This window comes from Canis aureus, chromosome 17, assembly GCF_053574225.1.
Source record: "Canis aureus isolate CA01 chromosome 17, VMU_Caureus_v.1.0, whole genome shotgun sequence".
Taxonomy (NCBI): Eukaryota; Metazoa; Chordata; class Mammalia; order Carnivora; family Canidae; genus Canis; species Canis aureus.
In genome coordinates, this window is record NC_135627.1 from 3,950,265 (window position 1) to 3,973,313 (window position 23,049).

At 40.6% G+C, this 23,049-nt stretch overlaps 1 protein-coding gene across 2 annotated transcripts in view; it reads right to left on the minus strand.

The window, feature by feature from the left end:
• Positions 1-23,049, minus strand: part of MYO16 (myosin XVI) — a 594,113-nt gene that overhangs the window by 299,749 nt on the left and 271,315 nt on the right. For both annotated transcript variants that reach the window (XM_077854971.1, XM_077854970.1), the window contains exons 10-11: positions 12,902-13,052; positions 4,090-4,200 (exon numbers count right to left, since the gene is read on the minus strand). In XM_077854971.1, coding sequence (XP_077711097.1) covers positions 4,090-4,200; positions 12,902-13,052 — 262 coding nt within the window. The remainder of the gene's footprint in view (positions 1-4,089; positions 4,201-12,901; positions 13,053-23,049) is intronic.

Sequence of the window (23,049 nt, forward strand, 5' to 3'; positions counted from 1 at the left end):
CAGGAAGGAAAACTGAGGAACTTTCAAATAAAATAAAAATACTTCTAAACTGCACTTTCATACTGAGATATCACTTCCACGTCGATCTAATTATTGAAGGAGCTTGAGACTGTCTTTGCAAGTGAATTTTGTGATAAATGAAAAAACAGTCTAGAAAAATGCTATCTGAATGTTAACAAGAGACTCCTAAGGGATGTGTTTATATAGGCTTTTGCCACATTCTCAGGAAGTCTTTTTGAAGAAAGGTAACTTGTAAATGTTTTGCAGAGAAAGAATTTTCTTTTTTTAATTTAGACACCTACAGATTTCCTTTACCTCATCTTTTGTTTTGTTTTGTTTTGTTTTTAGATGGCTCACGAGGGTCTATGAGGTGGAGTGGAATGACAGGGGAATGACATGCCAGGTATCGAAAATGGTAGGTGAGGCTTTAGATTCCAGGCTGGGGGGCAGTGGCAGCTGGGGGAAATGCATCTGTCTACATAATTTCACATATCCTTGAAGTGATGGAAACTTCAACTTCTGATACAAGCTTGCCAACTTTAGCCTCTTGAACTCTTCTTACAGAGAAGACCCACTACATCCCATGGGGTCACCTGGAGGGGAATGTTCAATTAGTAAGTGGTCAAGTGAGCCAGGCTGACTACCTGGCTTAACCAGGTGCAACAGGAGCTTGTGTTTATTTGGGGGTTTCTTTCTTTATGAGCCTCTCATCCTCCGTATTTATCTGCCATCCACTAATAAATTTGATTACATACTCAATTTTTGCTGTTCCAGTTGACAGTAATGATTCAGAGAAAGAAATGCCTTTATTCTTTGCATTATTTAGCAAGCCAACACTTCATCTCTTACAATTCATTTTGTTTGATGATTTGAACGTGTCTTACTGCTATGGGATGTTTGGAACTTTCCCAATCTGATATCCAACTGAAATGATATACACTTAATTAAAAGGGCAAGTTATGTTTGCTCCTGAATTTTGGCACCAAAAGGAAAAAAGAGAGAGGGAAAGAAAAAAAGAAAGAAAAACAAAGAGTAACTTACAGACTGTTTTGAAATATCATCTTATATAACCAGTCAGATCACAGCAAAAAGTAATGAAAATCCTGGTTAGACAATTAATTCAGCCAGCATGTGTTATGTTGGCTCTGATGGGCCTGCGGCAGTAGTGGAAGTCCATTCTGTGCATATTTTGAAAGGAGGGATGCTGAGATTTGCAGGAACATCAAATGTGGGACATAGAAGAAAGACCAGTATCAATACTCTACCTAGGCACTTAGGTCTGAAACTGGGAGAAGAGTAAACTGGGGCAGGGAGGAACGTGTAGACAGAGTGGGTGTGGAGGTCAAATGACCAACTCTGAACACAACATCTGAAACCAGAGCTTTTGTATTTGTGGGAAGGAACACTTCTGTTTCCAATTCATCATGGATGGATACTTCCTTAAAATGTAATAAAAATGAATTCCTGTAAACATGGCATTGAAAACAGACAAAGACATAAAATACAAGCCTGGATTCTTATTAGATTCAACAGACAGAAATTAAACTATCAAATTGTCATAAGAGGTTCTAAATGCCTACCTCACTACAGAATGGGAATAAAAAGTTTGCACATCCAATGGTCCACAGGATAAACTCTGAGAAGCACTTGTTATATTCAATCAATAATGTTTAAATGGTTTGTCTATCTATTAAAGGCGAGTTCAAATAACATAACTTGGAGCGCTCATCACAAAATTGATCCCAAATGATTTAGCCCTTCAATATTTCAGGCATGGAAAAAAGAAAACTCATGTCTCACGCAGTGGCAAATTTATATTTTATGTGAGCTTTAGTAAAGCAGGGAATATTAATTCTGCATAATCCAGATAGAAAGAGAAACCCAGTGGGCAGAGAGTATCTAAGAAGATGGTCCAATGTGTGGAGCAGTTGGAGTCCTGACTCTGATAAACAGATAGGATGTCCTCGTCACTTGAGATTGGAAAGTGCTTGACCAGGCCTTGCAGTGAGCAAACCCAGCATGGATCCTATTGTCACAGGGCCAGAATCTAGCACAGCAGCTAGGCACTCACCAAATCACCACTGAGATATCTAACCCCAAGCAGTGAGAAAAAAGATCCGTTGTGACTTAATCAGAAAGGTCCGGTGAGGTTTACTGAAAGACTGAAGAACTTCCAAGTGGGAGTTTATAGAGCTAAGTGTTTATTTCATTGGCTAGAAAGAAAAACTTAGAGGGAAGAAACTAGCCTAAGGAAAATCCTGACACAGGCAAGAGGGCAATCACTGGTGGCTAAGGGCATCAAGTCCCACCGGGAGCCGGATCATGAATGAAGATTGTGGCTATCCTCTCATGAAAAGTGATAAGCCACAGAGAAGCTTTAAGACTGGGAGTGTCAAGGTTACATTTGTTCATTATAAGAATGACTCCAGGGGCACTTGGGTGGCTCAGTGGTTGAGCATCTGCTTTGGCTCAGGTCGTGATGCCGGGGTCCTAGGATCAAGTCTCACATCGGGCTCCCCACAGGGAGCCTGCTTCTCCCTCTGCCTATGTCTCTGCCTCTCTCTGTGTCTCTCATGAATAAATAAATAAAATCATAAAAAAAAAAGAATGACTCTAGCTCCTGGTGAGATGGGATTGAAAGGGAACAAGGTTTCCTTGGGACAGTTAGAAGGTTGTTGGAGAAGAGATGGCAGTGACTTTGATGAGGATGGTGACCACTAAGGTGGAAGGTAGACCAAGTGGATGTTTGGGAGACAGAGGCACTTGAGAAGCATGAAGGACATGAAGAAATCCAAAACCATTTAAGCAGTGGTCTTCTGGTAATATAATTACAAAGTTAGGAAGAAGAATCAGCACAGTGTTGGAAAGGTGAGAAAATGGAATACTAATATGCAAGTTAACAGGGCAGTCCCAGAGAGCAAAGTTATCACCTTTCACCACTTTATGTCAAGGACTCAATCCCATTCATTTTGATAGAAGGATGTAACTTTTAGTCTATTTACAGTGTCAAGCAATACATCCAAACATTAAATTCATGCTGCACTGAATTTCGTAGGCTAATCAGCACCTGATGATTTGTTACTCCAAAGGAAATCGCAGACTTCACATTTACATGAAAATTACTTAATCAATTTCTTAGTAGAGTAGGGGGGAAAGGGTGTTATCAAAAAGGGACAGCACCTAGGGGCATAATCAGATTTCTCTATAGACATTCTGATTGAATTGCTCTGAGTGGAATATAACAAAATCAAGGAGACAGAGACAGACAGACGGACTAGACAGTCAGGGACTGAGATGACACAGTGTCTGAATTGTTCTGCATATTGGAAGACATAACACATATAACCAGGGCCGAACCACAGCAAATTAATTCTCCATGCTGTCATCTGAGGCATATATTTGTATCTTGTTATCAGAGATTGGTGTATAAATTATTTACTTTACAGATAAAGCATTTCCTAATAACTTAAAGAGACAGTAGTTTCTGTTTTCATGCAAATAGAGAGGACACCCTTCAAGCACAGTGAACTTATCCCCTTTAGCTTCCATTTCCAGGTCTAGCACGCGAAGTACAAGAAGCAAACAGCATCTTTAGAAGGGACCTGCAGATCCTGCTGTTTCTAGCAAGATCTTCTTCCATACCAAACTCAACAACAAGACTGTTGTCTTTCTCCAGGCTTTTTTTTTTTTTTTTTAAGATTTCATTTATTTGAGAGAGAAGGAGATAGAAAGAAAGCACAAGCAGGGGGAGCAGGTAGAGAGAGAGAGAGAGGGAGAAGCAGACTCCCACTGAGCAGGGAGCCTGACATGGGACTAGATTCCAGGAGCCTGAGATCATAACCGGAGCCAAAGGTGAATGCTTACCTGACGGAGCCCCCCAGGAGCCCCTGCCCACAGGGTATTAACTTTCACTTAACAACTCTGCAATTTAGATCTTTGCTGAACTTGCCTTAGAACTAAATCAGAATGAACCCAAACTCCAAGAAATTGACCTTAAGGTATGCCGATGACCAGAAACAACAAGCCCTTTCCTTGTGAAAACTGGCAGCGAGACAAAGCAGTGCACAAGGCAATCTCAAAGGCACTTACGTATATCTGATTGTTCCCAAAGCGCTTCTGAATTTCATAAAGCAGGGTGCCATCGTTCAGCTCGCTGAGCGTAGCCAGGTCATCACTGGGAGCAGGAGGCATCAGCTTGACCTCGGGGGGGAAAAAAATAAATAAGAGCTATTCTAATTGCTTTCCAATCAACTTTCTTCACAGCTGGATGGTCCATTTTCAATTACATGTCAAAAGTTTAAAGACCATGTGAGTTTGAAACTGTTATTAAACGATGAAATGGTTCACTCATAAGGGACAAAAAAAATTCAATAGCCACAGAGACATGTATTCAGATGAGAATTTCTGTTCTATGCCCACGAGCGTGCATGCATGCACCCACACTCGCTGACACAAGCACTCCCAGCGTTACCTGCTGTTCTGCAAAGGCATTTGATGCCCAAAATCATTTCAGCACATTGACTTTCCCAGTCCTCGCTTAAAATATAGGCAGCTCTGAGTGTTCTGAGTCCTTGAAGACCAGCAGCTGAAAAGCTCATGTATCTACAGTGTTCCCAAAGCTAAAGCAAAACTTCTCCTATTACTGTTGTTGGCATGGTGAAGGACCCAGGAAGCCTGGAATTTAGTTTCCGCGTACATGTAGGAGGAGGCCAGATTTTTAAAGGAAGACTAGAATTCTGGGTTGGGATTCTTATTCTTTTCTATGTGACTCTTACAATGAAAGTAGCTATGAGATTAAGATAATTCTATCATAAAGGAAAACATGCTTCCCTATTCAATGTAATAGAAAGTGACAAGACTTAAAAAACTGGGAAATATTTCAAGTAAAAAAGATAGATTTGGGTGATTTAGTTGGATGAAAAATTCCTTACTTACAAGTTCAGAAGGGGCAATGTCTAATTTTACATACAAGATATGCTGTGCAAAGCAGACATTTGATAAACAGAGAGGAGCCAAAGACCAAGAATATTCTTATCAATGCCTCAGTGAGTTTATTGGTGCACATAGTGAATTTTTAATAACAGTAAGCTTATTTGCTTTATTTTTATTCGTGTTTGTATTCTATATTTGCATTTGCCTTTGTATTTACATTGGCATTATACATCTTACTATTATATGTATCACTGTTAAATAATTTGAACTTAAATATTACTATTTATCAGCTGAATGTTTATGGCATTGACAAATATTGCACATTAAAGAAATCTAAATGTAGGATTATTTCTCTGATATGAGTGACTAGTTCGCAAAATGCACTCTTTCGTAAGAGTTCACAAATTCAAGTCAGTGCTTGCCCAGACAGCTTCTAATCCTTCAGTATTCACAATGGAAACTCAAATTCTTTACTGGGAATCTCAAATGGTCAGAAGAGTGGTTTTCTTTCTTCCTCTCAGAAGGGTGTCCTGCAGTGGGCTCTCTGGTATTAGACATACCACCACTTGTGTAAGCGGCAAACACCATCTTCCAAAAGGAAGTTGTTTATGCATAAAAAATTGATTTGTAAAATACTCCAGACCTCATAAAGGTCAAGAACAAGCCTTTCCTCACTGCACATGCACATATTCAACCAACACCTGAGTTCATTTCTCTCTGTTTTTGCAGCATTTAAAAGAAATATGCCTGAAAATATCTTCCAGAATTAACCTGTAAAGAGCATATCACATAGTCTCATTAAAATTAGTTAATTAGTTAATTTTAATTAGAGGCATAGCTTGAACACTCTGTCAGAAATATTTACTTAAATCATCAGCAGTGGAATCCAAGAGTCGGTACTTGTGGATAAAAATAAAAGTCATAATGCTCTGCCTCTCCTGATAGTCTTCAACTGGTTTTGACAACCCAGTTTTGGGATTGTGTGATATCTGTTTTTTGTTTTATTTTTTATTTTTATTTTTTTAACATTATACCCTTAGTTCTACATTAAAGAGTCTCATAGGCCCAAAATGCTGCCAGGGAAGCGACCAGCAGTCTGTATGACCCATGCAGGGTTTCCCTCTGCATTTTTCATCAGTTGCACTAATTTGGTAAAAATCTTACATGCCGACTTGAGCTTCCCTACCCTAAAAATGCAGGGAAACTGAAGCACCTGTAAGGCATTGATTATTTTTACATTCATGGGGGTCAGTGTGTTAAATCTCAGTGCTGTATCTTCCCGGCTGGGGGACGTTGCATCTTTTTCTTCCTCACATTACTAAGACACTTTCAATTGTCTCTTAGAATATGAAAGACAACTGGGAGTCCCGCACAGAGGCTGTGAGGTTTAGTTTCCACGGAGGCCCAGCAAGGCACTTGCTCTGCAGACAAGTGTGCAGTAATGGGGTGCAGCGTTACCTCGGGAAACATCTGGAGAGGATTGCAAGCACCAAAGGTAAACTTCCTGCCAACTTCCATGAGGACTGTCTTTGGAGGAAGGGGTGAGGCAGGCATTTGTGGAGGGTTCTGGGCCAATCTCTGTGGCTCTCAGCAGAAGCCATCAGCTCTCCTCTGCTTTAAAAACTGGAGCTTTCTTTCACACATCCCTTTTTAAAGAAAGGATCTGCTGTGAAATAATCATTTTAAAACGTTTGAAATTGGGACACCTGGGTGGCTCAGCAGTTAAGTGCCTACCTTTGGCCCAGGGCGTGATCCTGGAGTTCTGGGATCTAGTCCCACATGGGGCTCCCTGCATGGAGCCTGTCTCTCTCTGCCTATATCTCTGCCTTTCTGTCTCTGTGTCTCTCATGAATAAATAAATAAAAGTCTTTAAAAAATAAAAAAATAAAAAGTTTGAAATTCACTGATACCATCCAACATCTTTAATTAGCAGGTGCAAAGCTTAATGCCCAAAGAGGCCACATGGTTTCCCTGCGGTCACACAGCCTCCCTGTGTGGGAGAAGAGGGTCAGGGAGGGGGCCCTGAAGTCACAAAGAGCCAGAAAGTCGCTGGTGAGCAGCACAGCAGGAAGAAGCAGGGCGTGGTTGGCAGCAGAGGGGAAAAGGGATGGGATATGCCCCGTCAGGGCACTGGGGCAAGAGGAAGGAAGTACTGCAGCCCACTGTGCCTGCAACTGCACCAGATTTACTGCTTGCGATCAGCAGAGATGAGATAGAAGGTTTACATACAGACAACTGCTCTGTATCCCAGGATTACAGACGCAAGTGTTTGCCCTTAGATACGAAAAAGTAGTTTAGAAAATAAGTACAAATGGTAAGCATGTATTTCCAAGAAATAAAACCCTACTGGCAAAAAGTCTTTATATAGAGACAGACATAAAAGGAAACTTTCATGATCAATTTAGGGACGGATGTAAATATCTTTTCTTTCCAGAGTCTCTGCAAGCACTTCCTGAAAGTACAAAAATGTACACGGAGACATACATGCAGATATGCACCCCGGAAAGCTGATATGGTTGTGTATCTATATCTATACACATTATACACGCACACATTAATACACGCATATCTACATACTCATGCATTTACATGAGATGCTACAAGCCAATAATGGATAGCAATAACTTTGAACAATGCAAAAATAAGACAAAAGTCTCCATCGAGTTAGCATACATATTTAACTCCCAAAGCATCAAAAAAAGGAGACAAATCAAAAATACGATTTTTTTCTTTGGAAGAAATGGTTTACTTTTCTAAGATAATAAACTTCCTCTTATAACCACAGCTCTAACAAGCGCCATGCAAATTTCTGGGTGTAAGTTTAGAAAAGCATGAAGAGTACTAACAGAAGTCCCACATTTGTTCCGACAAGCCCGAAAGAGTTATTGCAGACATGTCATTGGTATTCTTGAGGATTTCCATCTACAGTGGCACAGCTGTTTCTTGGGTTAGGGAAAATACTAGGCTGACAGTAAAAATGTGAAGACGCCCTAGCCTGTCTGCAGTAATGCAATGTGACAAATACAGTGTGGGAGCCAGTCAGGGGAGGCATTCCTGGCATTTATCACATCAGGATCCCAAAATGATCAGGAAGGAAGCTTTCATAATCTTAAGCAAGGCTACCTAAGGCACACACTCTCACTTTTTTTTTTTAAGGTTTTATTTATATGAGAGAGAGAGAGAGAGAGAGAGAGATAGTGAAAGAGAGAATGAGGAAGGAGGAGAGGGAGAAGCAGGCTCCCCACTGAGCAGGGAGCCCGACATGGGACTCAATTCCAGGACCCTGAGATAGCTCATGACCTGAGCCAAAGGTGAATGCTTACTTGACTGAGCCATCCAGGCACCCCCAAAACAGACACATTCTTTATAAAGATTTCAAAAGCACTGGGTCACCTGCTAGCAAATGGAAAGAAAAAGAAAAATACACCTCTGAATATTTTATGTTCTAGCTGTAGGTTCGATAATGTCTACAGCCAAAGTCCACCAAGTGATTATACCACAAGGCAAAACAGAGACAGACAAGTACACAAAAAAGATTAACATCCTCTCTAAGACTGACCACTATGATTTCTATGAAGTTATATATTCCTATATATCTAGGTTAAAGGAAATATCTAGAATATAAACTAGATATAGTTTAGGATAGAAAGTCAGGAAGAACTTCAGAGAAACACTTGGAGAAACATTTCGAGACCCAAAGGGAACTAAAGTTTTGGAAATATTCTGACTTCCTGGATTCCTGGTCTCCACTTCTCAACACCACTTGGAGTACCATAACCTTTACCATTTTGTTTGTGACTTTTTCCTCTGGAAGATTAGCAGTATATGTGCAGAAACTGTACATCCACTGGGTGGCTCGGTGGCTGAGCATCTGCCTTTGGCTCAGGTCATGATCCCAGGGTCCTGGGGTCGAGTCCTGCATCAGGCTCGCCTCCCTCTGCCTATGTCTCTGCCTCTCTCTGTCTCTCATGAATAAATAAATAAAATCTTTAAAAAAAAAAGTCCAGTGGACACAAGAGATGGTCTCACAAGTGGGAGAAAAATGACAGTATCTTGAGGAAAGAACCAAATATTCATGAATAAAGAAGAAAGTGGAAGTCAGGAAAAAATAAGTGAGGTGACCGGGATGGTCCTATCAGGGAAAAGTGTGATATTCTGAGAAATACTAAATTTTCTAAAGCTTAAACTCATCATCATGCCCATACAGCATTTTAATTATTTTCCCCTGCTTTTTTAATTCTGTTAGAAGTTTCTACAACAGATGGTAACACCTGTCAGGTCCTTTCACTGACTATTGCTTTGCTTGGCTGAGGAGTTACACTTTTGGGTACATGGGTCTGGGCGTGTCTGTGGACCACAGAAAGAGAATTCTTGCCAGTCTTCAAGAGTCCACGACCGCACATGCAGCCAGGAGATGCCAACCTGCCTCCCATCTATAGGACCACCACAGGTCAGCAGGACTCTGGAAGGATGCTCCTTGCAGTACCCCGGACACAGAGCTTGATCCAGAGTAAAAGATACACCTGTGATTCTCAGCAATGCACTGACAGTTCTGGAGCTCAGTCATTTTAAAACTTAATCTGTGTTGCCTGGGTGGCTCAGGCGGTTGGGTGTCTGACTCTTGGTTTCAGCTCAGGTCATGATCTCAGAGTCTGGAGATGGAGACCTGCACTGGGCTCTACGCTCAGTGGGGAGTCGGTTCACCCCTTCCCCAGGCCCCTCCCCCACTCACACACATGCACGTGTTCTCTCTCAAATGAATAAATAAACCTTAAAAAAAACTTAATTTGTAAATCGAGCTTAAGTAATGAAAAGGCATAATAATTTGCCCATAGTGGTATGTTGAGGATTAAGACAATGCAGGCGGATGCATGTTGAAGTGCTGAAATGTTAATATAAAGCATAAGTTTGCATCATTATTGTCTAAAGTCATCTACATTTCCATTGATAAAAATAAAGCACAGTGGATGTGTTGACCAGAATTACATCAAGAGCAGATAAATTCAGCCATTCCGGCAAAACCTAATGTATTGTCCATTTAAATAATTACAATAAAAACATTAAATGCATCTTACTGCATTTTTACTCTATTCTTGGTAAATGTGTTATAACTTTATAGCCCTCATTTCTGTCAGCTTCATAGCAACCCTGTGAGACCTATATCATGTACCCATTTCATAGATGAGGCTTCTGAGGTCAAGGAACCTCTGAGTCAGGCTTTCAGCAGTAAACCTGAACCAGAGCATCAGCCTTTTTCTGCACACCCATACTAACATGCTTGCATTCAGTGCAATAAAAACTGGACCTCAATTTCAAGTGTGAACTAAATTTAAATAAATACATTTACAAAGGAAGGAAATGGAGGAAGGGAAAGGAGAAAAAGAAGTCAGGCAGTTAGAGAATGAAAGAAGAGGGTAGGCAGAAGGGAGGGCAAGGCCAAATGGAAAGGAAATTAGAGGAAGAATGTCTTGCAAACTTTTAAGCAACTGAAGAAAAACTGTACCTTCTTGGGGATATTATGTGTTCATTTTAGGGATTATCAAAATCAAAAATGCTTAAGTCTTGAATATTCATTCACACAGTTAGCATTTGATAAAATCCACATTTTATAAAAATCTGGAAGGAGCGATACTGTGGTTTTTGTTTCAATTTTTAAAAAAATTCTACATGACATATTTCTCTTTAAGATGTTAATCAAAATGTTCTTGCTTTGACAAGCCTTTTCTAAACCTCTCCTATGAAACGTGAAAGTATAATCCAGTCAGTGGATAATGCCAATCTTCCTCTAGAGAGAATCACCTACCCACCTCACCACCAAGAACAGTGCCCACAGTGGGTGATGCGAGCGAATGTTCCATCCATAATATCAGAACACAATCCTGAAATAGCCACTCCCTCTTCAGGACCAAACAGAACGCGATTCCAATTGCTTTGAACGACTAGGATATAATTATAAATTATATAATTATAAAGAGCTTACATTAACATCAGAAAGGCTATTCTGTAAGGGCTGTACTTGACATCATGTTGTGAGTGTCCTCTCTTCAATTTTTATTTTTTTAAGATTTTATTCATTTTAGAGAGAGAGTATATATGTATGAACGGGGAGAGGAGCAAAGGAAGAAGGGTAGCAGATGCCCTGCTGAGCACAGAGCCAGATGATGAGCTTTATCTCAGGACTCGGAGATCATGACCTAAGCCAAAACCAAGAGTTGGATGCTTAACCAACTGATCCACCCAGGTGCCCCTAAGATCTTAATTTTTTTAGAGCAGTTTCAGACTCACAGCAAAATTGAGAGGAAGGTGCAGGGATTTCCCACACACCCCTGTCCCCACTCATGCACAGCCTTCCCCACTACTCATACTCCCCACCAGAAGGATGACATTCATTACAGTTGAGCCTACATGGACATATTGCCGTCACCTCAAGTCCATGGTCTACATGAGGGCTCACTCTGGTACATTCTGTGGGTTTAGACACATGTGTAATGACATGTATGCATCACTATAAAATCAGACGAAGCCTGTTCAATGCCCTAAAAATCCTCTGTGCTTCACCTATTCATCCCTCCCCCCAACAGCTACAGGCAACCAGTGACCTTTTTACTGTCTCCGTAGTTTTGCCTTTACCAGAATGTCAAATACTAGAATCATACTGCATATATCCTTTTCAGATTGGCATCTTCCACTCAGTACTATGCATTTAAAGTTAGAGGAAACTCATGAGACTCTTAAGAAAATTAAGAAAGAACTGCCTTAAATCCTACCTAACATTCAATTTGCCTACTGCAAACAGAACTGCATTCCTCCAAATTCTTATGTGGAGGCTCTCAGTGTGACTCTGGAGATGGGGCCTTAAGGAGGTAATAAAGGTTAAAGGAGGTCATAGGGGTGGGGCCATGATCCCATAGGATTGACGTGCTTATAAAAAACACCAGGAAAAAAAAAAAAAAAGGAAACACCAGAAAGTCCGTTCTTCTCTCTGTCTCTCTCCCTGTTTACCTACACTCCACCCCCCATGCAAGGACATGGGGAGAAAGCAGCCAGGAAGAGGACCTTCATCAGAAATATGACCAGCTGGCATCTTGATCTCATATTTCAAATCTCCAGAACTGTGAAAAAGAAACTTCTGTTGCCTAAGCCACTCAGCTTGTAGTATTTTGTTATGGCAGCATAAGCTGGCAAATACATCTACTTAAATTTAAAAGTATCTCAAGATGACAAAAAATTATAGTTTTTTAAGTAACAAAATAGTTATTTTGAAATAACAAAAATCAATGAAACTAACATTAAATCCTGAAAAGATGGTCTTAGAAAATCTAGGTAAAATGTCTTTAAAATATTCAAAATTAGTTACAGTGAAACCAAACATTTTCAAGAATTACTCTGACTTTTATAAAATTAGTCTGCCATTGATAAAACACGAAGCATATAAAAATCATTTATTTCTCTAGGGGAATACACTAATTCTATAAGCCCAAGCTCATCAAAGTGATCTCCCATAACCTAGGCACTGGGGCACGTACAGATATACAGGAACACACACACAGTGCACCACCACAGATACTTTTCATAAATGACTCCTAGTGATCGATTTTCCTCTCCTCTGGTTATGTAGAATGTTTGGATCTTTGAAGGAAACACAAAGCATACTCTACATAATAATCAAAATGATGACTAAAGACATGACTGGAAATACTCAAAAATTAGCATTCTGGGTAAGTTTACATTCCTGATGTAGGAGTCAAGACATAAATAGAATTCAAATCCTTGTACAACACCAGAGCAGCTATGTTTGTTAATGGTCAGTGTAAGATCATAACAGTTTATAGTATGGGAATTTAAAAAAAATATTAACCTTTGCATTCATTAATTTTTCTTTGAAAGGACATTTGTGAGTGTTCGGTTTTGAAATGTTGGATTTTAAAGCATGACAGAATAAGTAAACATGCAGTAAAGGTGTCCTCACCTGCTCAGGTTTGGTGGAGCCATTCACAGTAGCATTTTCAAGGATGCTGTCTTGAGACTGTCGCTTGCATAGACCTTTTGTGGCATCTTTGAACATAATGTCTTTTTCCAACATACTGTCTTGCTTGGCAATTGGCAACACCAGGGGACTGCTACAGAAAATAATCAATACTATAATTAGTCTTCTGCTAACATCGCCGTATTAATCACACATGACCACAACAGGACGGCTCAGTTATAGAAAGCTGTTTTATTCAGATAAGAAACCATTTCTTGACACAGTAGGGGAAAAAAAAAAAAACAATCAATGGGGAATCTGTGGACTTTTCTATTAGTTTTACATTTCATTCAGTTTCAATGTTAAAAGAAAAACATACTCCAATCCGAGAAGAAAATATTTAGAAATGTATATATGACTATAATAGACAAGTCAATATGTGATTTACAAGCTAAGGCAGAACCATGACCGAATTAAGCAAGATATTTACATGTGAAAGTGAATTGCAAACAAGTGAAGGCACAAATTATACAATTAATTAAAATATCGTTCATATACAACTTAAAATGTTATAGGATCATGGGCGATAGAGTTTCTAATTAAATAATAATAGTGAATTAGAGAGGAATGATGTGCTCAAGGATTGCAAGATTGCAAACAATAACTCATTACACTTCATTATAGCTCAAACTAGGCAAAAAAATAAAAGCTACTTCATTTTTTTGTTGTTCCATAGACATCATCGCCAAAAGAAAACCATTAATGCGTAATGTCCATAAAAAATAAGCACAGTCTAAATGTTTAATTTGCACTTTAACACTTTATTAGTAAGATTTAAAAATGCATTTCCCTACATGTTACCAGATGAGCAGGAATACATATTTAATCAAGGGCAATACATAGAAACATAACCAATTCATGTATTCTACAACAGAACTTGTGATTCTAACTAATGCTTAAATGAACTTCTTGGTTTTAAAAAAATTCAGGTTTCTTGAGGTACTATTTACATGCTGTAAGATTCACTTTCTGGAGGTGTTCATGTACTTGTATACGTCGAATATATATATTTAGTTATAAATGGTTGAATAGATATATGTGTGTGTGTAACCCACGTCACCAGTGATATACAGGATTTTTATCACTCCCAACCATATCCTTGCGCCTGCTCTGTGGAACCCGTTGTCTCCCTCCACTAGCCTCCTGCCCTTTGCAACCACTGATAACTATTGCTTTCAGTACAGTTTTGCCTGTTCTTAAACGTCATATGAAAGGGATCACAAAAAAAAAAAAAAAAAAAAAAAAAAAAAGGGATCACAGAGCATGGAGCTGTTTGTGTCTGACTTCATTTAATTAGTATAATGTTTTTTAGTTCATTCATGCTGCTATCTACACCAATGGTTTGATTTTTTTACTGCTGAGTGGTAGCTTACTGTAGAATGTACTATTCTTGGGCTCTCCATTCACCGAACATTTGGGTTTGGGTTGTTGTCAAGTGTGAATAAAGCTTCTGTACACATTTGTGTGCAGGTGTTTGGGCAGACACATGCTTTCATTTATCTTGGTTAAAAACCTAGAGGAAACTTCAAACTGTTGCCAAAGCGGTGTTCCCATCAGCATCGTGTGGGCATTTCACTTGCTTTGTGTTCTTGCCAATACCTCTCTCTCTCTTCTTAAATCCATTCTCAGTAGGTATGTTAGTGGCTTCTCACTGTGGTTTCTATTTGCATTTTAATGTGCTTATTCAACATGAAAATCTCTACTCTGGTAAAATGTGAGTTCACATCCTTGTTGCCAGAATATTGTCTTTATATATTCTGGTTTCAAGTCGTCAGGTATATATGTGGCAAATATTTTGTCCCAGTCTGTGTCTTATTTTTTCACTTTCTTTACAGTGCATTTCAAAGAATATTTTTTTTTTTTACTCCTATGCCTTGGGCTTCTTGTATCTTATCTAAGAATTCATTTCCTAACCCAAGGTCAGAAATGTTTTCTCCTAGGTTTCATTCCAGAAATTTTATAGTTTAATATTTTATATTTGGGTCTATGATGAGTTGTGAGTGGTTTTTGTGTATGGTGCTCTCTACAAGTCGGGGTATATTGTTTTCATATGGCTGTCCAAATGTTCCAGCATCATTTTTGAAAGGAACATCTTTCTCCAGCCAATTATCTAGGATACCTTTTTTTTTTAATAAATTAATTTTTTATTGGTGTTCAATTTACCAACATACAGAATAACACCCAGTACTCATCCCGTCAAGTGTCCCCCTCAGTGCCTGTCACCTATTCACCCCCACCCCCCGCCCTCCTCCCCTTCCACCACCCCTAGTTAGTTTCCCAGAGTTAGCAGTCTTTATGTTCTGTCTCCCTTTCTGATATTTCCCACATATTTCTTCTCCCTTCTCTTATATTCCCTTTCACTATTATTTATATTCCCCAAATGAATGAGAACATAAACTGTTTGTCCTTCCCCGATTGACTTACTTCACTCAGCATAATACCCTCCAGTTCCATCCACCTTGAAGCAAATGGTGGGTATTTGTCGTTTCTAATGGCTGAGGAATATTCCATTGTATACATAGACCACAGCTTCTTTATCCATTCATCTTTCGATGGACACCGAGGCTCCTTCCAGTTTGGCTATTGTGGACATTGCTGCTAGAAACATCGGGGTGCAGGTGTCCCGGCGTTTCACTGCATCTGTATCTTTGGGGTCAATCCCCAGCAGTGCAATTGCTGGGTCGTAGGGTAGATCTATTTTTAACTCTTTGAGGAACCTCCACACGGTTTTCCAGAGTGGCTGCACCAGTTCACATTCCCACCAACAGTGTAAGAGGGTTCCCTTTCTCCACATCCTCTCCAACATTTGTGGTTTCCTGCCTTGTTAATTTTCCCCATTCTCACTGGTGTGAGGTGGTATCTCATTGTGGTTTTGATTTGTATTTCCCTGATGGCAAGTGATGCAGAGCATTTTCTCATGTGCTTGTTGGCCATGTCTATGTCTTCCTCTGTGAGATTTCTGTTCATGTCTTTTGCCCATTTCATGATTGGATTGTTTGTTTCTTTGGTGTTGAGTTTAATAAGTTCTTTGTAGATCTTGGAAACTAGCCCTTTATCTGATACGTCTGTTAAGACTCAATTGACCAAATATGTGTGTGTCAGCGTTCGGATGTTCCTTTGTATTCCATTGATACAACAGTCTAGTCTTATACCAATATTACATTGTCTGATTAATGTACCTGCACAGTAAGAATTGAAATCAAATACTTTGACTCATCCAGCTTTGTTTTTGTTTTTTTGTTTTTTGCTTTAGCTACTCGAGATCATTGGCACTTTCAAATAGTTTGTAAAATCTATTTGTGAATTTTTATAAACATGCCTGTTGGGACTTTGATTAGCTTTCTGCTCAACTGATAAATCAATTTGGGGAGAATTTACATATTTACAATGTTGAATGTTGTCATCTGTATGCACAATATATCTCCCCATTTATTTTGATCATTTATTTCTGTCCATATTTTTGTAACTTTTGGCATTAAGATCTTGCAAATAATGTGTTAGATTTATTCTGATGTTGTATGCCATTATAAATGAATTTTTTATTTCAACCTCCCGCCGCTGTATATAGAATGATTTGGTAGACTAACATTGATAGGGGAGGAAGGGAGTAATCTGAAGGACTTCCTTCAGTAACCACAAGGTTTCACTGCTTTACAGCCTGTCTCTGGGTCTTATGCTTCCCACTGTACCACAGAGTCTAGGAAAGTGTGGATAAAATAAAACTAGTGAATGGGCTACACTGGTGCCAGGAAAGGCCTGAGGAATAGCTAAAGAACATATTTATAGAAATGTGAGGTCAGTTTTACTTCCCTTGAGCTCTGGATGATGATGTTTTACTCAATGAGGAGACACTGAAGTACGTGAAGAGGCAGGGGTACAGGGGTACAGGGTGTCAAGAGGCAGCATGGTGAAGGAGACTGCAATGAGCATACACGTCCGTCAGAAAACCACACTTTGATGCCAGCTTTGCCACCTTGGGAAGGGAGGGGGCAAGATGGCGGAGGAGTAGGGTCCCCAAGACACCTGTCCCCACCAAATTTACCTGGATAACTTTCAAATCATCCTGAAAACCTATGAATTCGGCCTGAGATTTAAAGAGAGAACAGCTGGAATGCTACAGTGGGAAGAGTTCACGCTTCTATCAAGGGAGGAAGACGGGGGGGGGGGGGGGTGGTCGGAATAAAGAAACAAAAAGCATCATCCAAGGGGGAGGGGCCCCGCGAGGAGCCGGGCTAAGGCCGGGGGGAGTGTCCCCAGGACAGGGAAGCCTCGTGGGGAGAAGCAGGAGCTGCACCGATCTTCCCGGGCAGAAAGGGGCTCGCAGGGAGTTAGAGCAGGACCCCAGGAGGGCAGGGATGCCCTCGGGCTCCCTGGGACACTAACAGACACCTGCGCCCCGGGGAGAGCAGCCACACCCCGCGGCCGAGCTCCCTAAGGGCTGCAGCGCGCGCCCCGCGAGGCCCGGGAGCAGCTCGGAAGGGCTCGGGCGGCGGCTCCGCGGAGGGGGCTGCGCAGCCAGGAGAGCGATTCCAGCAGCTCAGGCCCCGGAGCCCAGGGCCCGGGGACACAGCCCAGGATCCGGCCTCCCCCCAGGCCAGGGCCAGGCGGAGGCCGGGAGCGCACAGGACAGCGAGGACGCTCCTGCCTCCCGGCGCCCCGAGCTGTGCAGATCGCGGCCCCGGCCCCGGAGCATCCAGGCCCCTGCGGACTGGGAGCTGCGGGAGTTACTGCGGAGCTGACTCCAGGGCTGGGGAGCTGGCCGCCGCCCCTGTGGTTGTTCCTCCTGGGGCCTCACAGGATAAACCACCCCCACTGAGCCTCACAGTGGCCTCACTGGATAAACAGGATAAACAACTTTTTTAAAAAATTATTTATTTATTTATTTATGATAGTCACAGAGAGAGAGAGAGAGAGGCAGAGACACAGGCAGAGGGAGAAGCAGGCTCCATGCACCGGGAGCCCGACGTGGGATTCGATCCTGGGTCTCCAGGATCACGCCCTGGGCCAAAGGCAGGCGCTAAACCGCTGCGCCACCCAGGGATCTCAGGATAAACAACTTTCACAGAGCAGTGCACCAGGCCGGGGGCTGGGCAGCTCCCCCAGGTGCACACACCTGAGAATCAGCACAGCAGGCCCCTCCCCCAGAAGACCAGCTGGAAGGACGGGGGAAGAGCAAGTCATTGACTAAACAGCACTGGAAAGTTCCAGGGGAAGTCGAGGTATTTACAGTATATAGAATCAGAGGATATACCCCTTGTTTTTTGTTTTCTGTTTGCTTTCCCCCACCCTTTTTTCTTTTTTTTTCTTTTTTCTTTTTTTCTTTTTTCTCTTCTTTTTCTCCTTTTTCCAGTACAACTTGTTTTTGGCCACTCTGCACTGAGCAAAATGACTAGAAGGAAAAGCTCACCTCAAAAGAAAGAATCAGAAACAGTCCTTTCTCCCACAGAGTTACAAAATTTGGATGACAATTCGATGTCAGAGAGCCAATTCAGAAGCACAATTATAAAGCTACTGGTGGCTCTAGAAAAAACCATAAAGGACTCAAGAGACTTCATGACTGCAGAATTTAGATCTAATGAGGCCGAAATTAAAAATCAATTAAATGAGATGCAATCCAAACTAGAGGTCCTAATGACGAGGGTTAACGAGGTAGAAGAACGAGTGAATGATGTAGAAGACAAGTTGATGGCAAAGAGGGAAACTGAGGAAAAAAGAGAAAAACAATTAAAAGATCATGAGGATAGGATAAGGGAAATAAATGACAGCCTCAGAAGGAAAAATCTACGTTTAATTGGGGTTCCCAAGGATGCCGAAAAGGACAGAGGTCCAGAATATGTATTTGAACAAATCATAGCTGAAAACTTTCCTAACCTGGGAAGGGAAACAGGCATTCAGGTCCAGGAAATAGAGAGATCCCCCCCTAAAATCAATAAAAACCGCTCAACACCTTGACATTTAATAGTGAAACTTGCAAATTCCAAAGATAAAGAGAAGATCCTTAAAGCAGCAAGAGACAAAAAATCTCTTTTATGGGGAGAAATATTAGATTAACAGCAGACCTCTCCACAGAGACCTGGCAGGCCAGAAAGGGCTGGCAGGATATATTCAGGATCCTAAATGAGAAGAACATGCAGCCAAGAATACTTTATCCAGTAAGGCTCTCATTCAGAATAGAAGGAGAGATAAAGAGCTTCCAGCTTTGCCACCTTGGCCAAGTGAGAGAAGCACTCTCTAAAACCAATCTGTAAAAAAGGCCCACAGGGAGGGATTTCTACCATGATGTGCATAAAAGGCATAGCACAGTGACCACAGTAATAAGCAGGCAATTTAAGTAGTTGTTATGTTTGTGCCCCACACTGCGAAGCATCAAGAATTTTGCTCTATTTACAAACTAACAAGTTAGCCTGTTACTATTTCATGGATAGGTGCAGAAGACAAGGGATTCCTGGATCTGAGATGGAGCACCTCATTACTCATGCCACACATAGTATCCAAGGGTTCATGTTTGACTGTGTTCCATGGTGGGTAGGAGGGGCCAACACGGGCAGACCTACATGGACATCTACACATGCAGTTGTATTGTGTTGGAGGAGAGAGACCTGGTCAGGAGTCAATTATTTTGGGGAGCTAGCAGCAGATAAGCCAGTGCTCCTCTCCTGGAGTTTGTTCAGTGGTCTCCTTGAGCTATCTGATGGCCTGTGTGACTAACTACATATGCCTTGTGGTCTAACACACTGAGCAACAATCCAGAGGGCGCCCAAGGCCCATGGCAGACTGTCTTTCCCAATAACATAGTTATTAATTTTAAAAATTCACTATAAAATGAGAATGCCTTAATGCTTATAAAAATTTCATATCCAGGGCTTGAACACCATTGAGTGATAAGGCATTCATAACTTCAAAGAGGCCTTATTTCTTCTATGAGCAACTGTGAAATAATGCCTGCTGCTCCAACTTGTATTCACCATTCCTTGGAGCTCCCAAGGTGTGTCCTATGCTTCTCTGACATGAGAACCCTTCAAATATTTGAATACCATTGCAGTTGCCCTATATTTTCTATAATCTGAGTGGACCACCTATAAAACATTGTAATTATTATATAGAATTTAAGGCATGATAATCTCCATTCTAAGTACTCTCTATATATTAATTCTATACATATTAACTTATATTACCAGCACTATAAGGAATATGTACTTTTTTGCCTGTTTTATAGATGAGCACACTGGGGAGACAAAGACTAGAAGAACTGGCTGTGGACACAGTGAGGCAGGAGTGGAGGTGCCCCTTGAGATGCAGAGCTTGTGTTCTTAACCATGGGTCACACTGCCTGCCTCCAGAATCCACCCTCACGCCTACTGAAATATTTCTTTACTTATCTATCCTTGTATATCAATCACCAGTTTTTTTTCTGCTTTGTCAGGAAGTCTTAAAGAAAAATTAAAGAGAGATTCTGCATATACTATATCAGGTGTTTTGAGTGTAAAGCAATGAAGAAAGCAGTGACGTGACTAGTCAGGTAGAAATTACATAAAATCACCAATTATAAAGGGTTTCTAAAAGGAAAAAAACAGTGAGTTTACTAAAATAGCTAAAATACTCCTTTCCTATCTCAAATCTAATCACAGGGTTAATAGCAGGTTCTATTTTATTTCCAACCCAGAGGTGCACTTGGAAAGAAGATTGATCCAGGAAAACAGCGACCTCATCCTAAATCAGGTTTTGTTTTATTTTAAGAGTGGGGAGACAGAGAGGGTGAGGAGGGGCAGAGGGAGAGGGAGCGAGAATCTTAGGCAGGCTACACACCCATCAGGAAGCCCAATGTGGGGCTTGATCTCAAGACTCTGAGACCATGACCTAAGCCAAAATCAAGAGTCAGATACTTAACTGACAGAGCCACTCAGGCACCCCTAAGTCAGTTTTTACCTCAAGTTGGCAACCACTCGACCTTATAAGCCTTCGACGTCTCTGGGCCACATTTCACCTTTGGAAATGCAGGGGTTAGGTGAGACAGTATCTAAGCGTATGCCAAGCCCTACAGGTCGATGATGCTACTACATAGAAGAAGTTCACACACTTTCTCACCTACATCTTTAAAAATCACTTACACACTCAGTAAGATAATATATAATATCATAAATCTATTACTAACAATAATTGTAACTAGTTAAAAATACTCTTATTCATATAAGAAAAATGATTTTAAGTAATGTAACTGAATCAAATGGCAACATATTTGTCCTACACATACTTTTTATAAGAAAATACAAAACAGATACCTTGGCTGATGGCATGTGAAAATGTTTTAAAGGTCTATGGGACAACTGTTCTTTAGATTTCTTTCCCACTTTTGAAATGAAATACATTGCATTCATAATCACTGCGGTTAACAGCATTCATATAAGATAACTTCTATGTAAATTTTCACCAATTATCCACTTGTATCCTATGAATATGTATTAAAATGCTATTTTTTCTACAAAAGGCAATACTTTTTAAGTAACCATTGCTCTTTTTTTCAGTACTCCTTAAGTGTTTATCAACCATAACAAAATATTTATTATATGAGATTTTTTAAAAAATAAGATGCAGTTATATAAAGAGAATAAGAACTCAATAAAGAGGGATGACTGGGTGGCTCAGTGGTTGAGCGTCTGCCTTCATTCCTCTCAGGGCGTGATTCCGGAGTCCTTGGATGGATTCCCACATTGGGCTCCCCTCAGGGAGCCTGCTTCTCCCTCTGCCTATGTCTCTGCCTCTCTCTTTGTGTCTCTCATGAATAAAAAAAGAGAGAATTCGATAAAGAAAAAGAAACATATAAAGGATAAGAAGAAATAAACCAAATTAAGAGTAGTTTCATAAAAAACATGGACTACTGATGACGATGGATTTCACAGACCCCTCACCTTAGCTCAACTTTGGACAGGCTCCTCCCTAACTCTAGATTGTTAGCGCTAGAGTGCTTATTTTAGAGAACTTTCCATTGTAAATTCTTTCTTTATCCTTCTGAGATGTAAATATTCTACAATCCTTTTTTTTAAAGATTTTATTTATTCATGAGACACATACACACACACACACACACACACACACAGAGACAGAGAGAGAGAGGCAGAGACATAGGCAGAGGGAGAAGCAGGCTCCAAGCAGGGAGCCTGATGTGGGACTTGATCCCGGGTCTCCAGGATCAGGCTCTGGGCTGAAGGCGGCGCTAAACTGCTAAGCCATCTGGGCTGCCCAATATTCTACAATCCTGCAATGTCCTTCTCAAGGACCTGAGAGCCATTCTGTTGGAATGTAACCATCAGGATTGACAGAAGGAGCCCCAGTCTCCTGGTCTCTGTGGGAAGAAAGGAGCCTCATTTCCTTAAGCACCAGCTAGCAAACTATGGATGGCCTCCTCACTAGGATCAGCCTTCCTGCTAACATCTCCCCAGGCTTTTCCACAAGCTCATCCCAGCATTTAAAAGCTCCCTGGCCTTTTGTATCCAGAGTTAAGTTTGCTCTTTCTCCCCCATTGCAATAGTCTTGAATAAAGTCTTCGTTTCATCTTTAATTTCTCTGGTATAACTTTTCTTGGACATGAGTGAGTTTTTTCATGCTTCTATATGTTTTTCTGCATTTTCCAAATTTTCCTCCATGAGAAAATTTTATTTTGATTATATAAAAAAGTATTAGGAATACAAATTCATCAATGAAAAAGAATAAAAATAGGATTGAAAAAGTATATTTTCTAAAAAAAAAAAAAAAAAAAAAAAAAGGCTTTGGTAAAGCAAATTCCACAATCATAAAGAAAATGAAAAGCAACCATCCAAGGACAGTTTAGGTAAAACTGGGGATAGACTGCTTTAACTTGACCGTGGATAAAACCGCATGGGACTATACCAGCAGGCAATCAATTTGTGAACTCTACTGGATTTATTCAAGATGTACTTTTTCTATAAACATAAAAGGCATTTCATGCAGAGAAAATATTCCTGTAGGAACTGAGATTTTATTTCTGAAAATGGAAACAGGAATGTAATAAAATATAACTATCAAAAGTGACAATTATTGCCCAGTATGACTATGGCAATTTTAGAAAACTATAG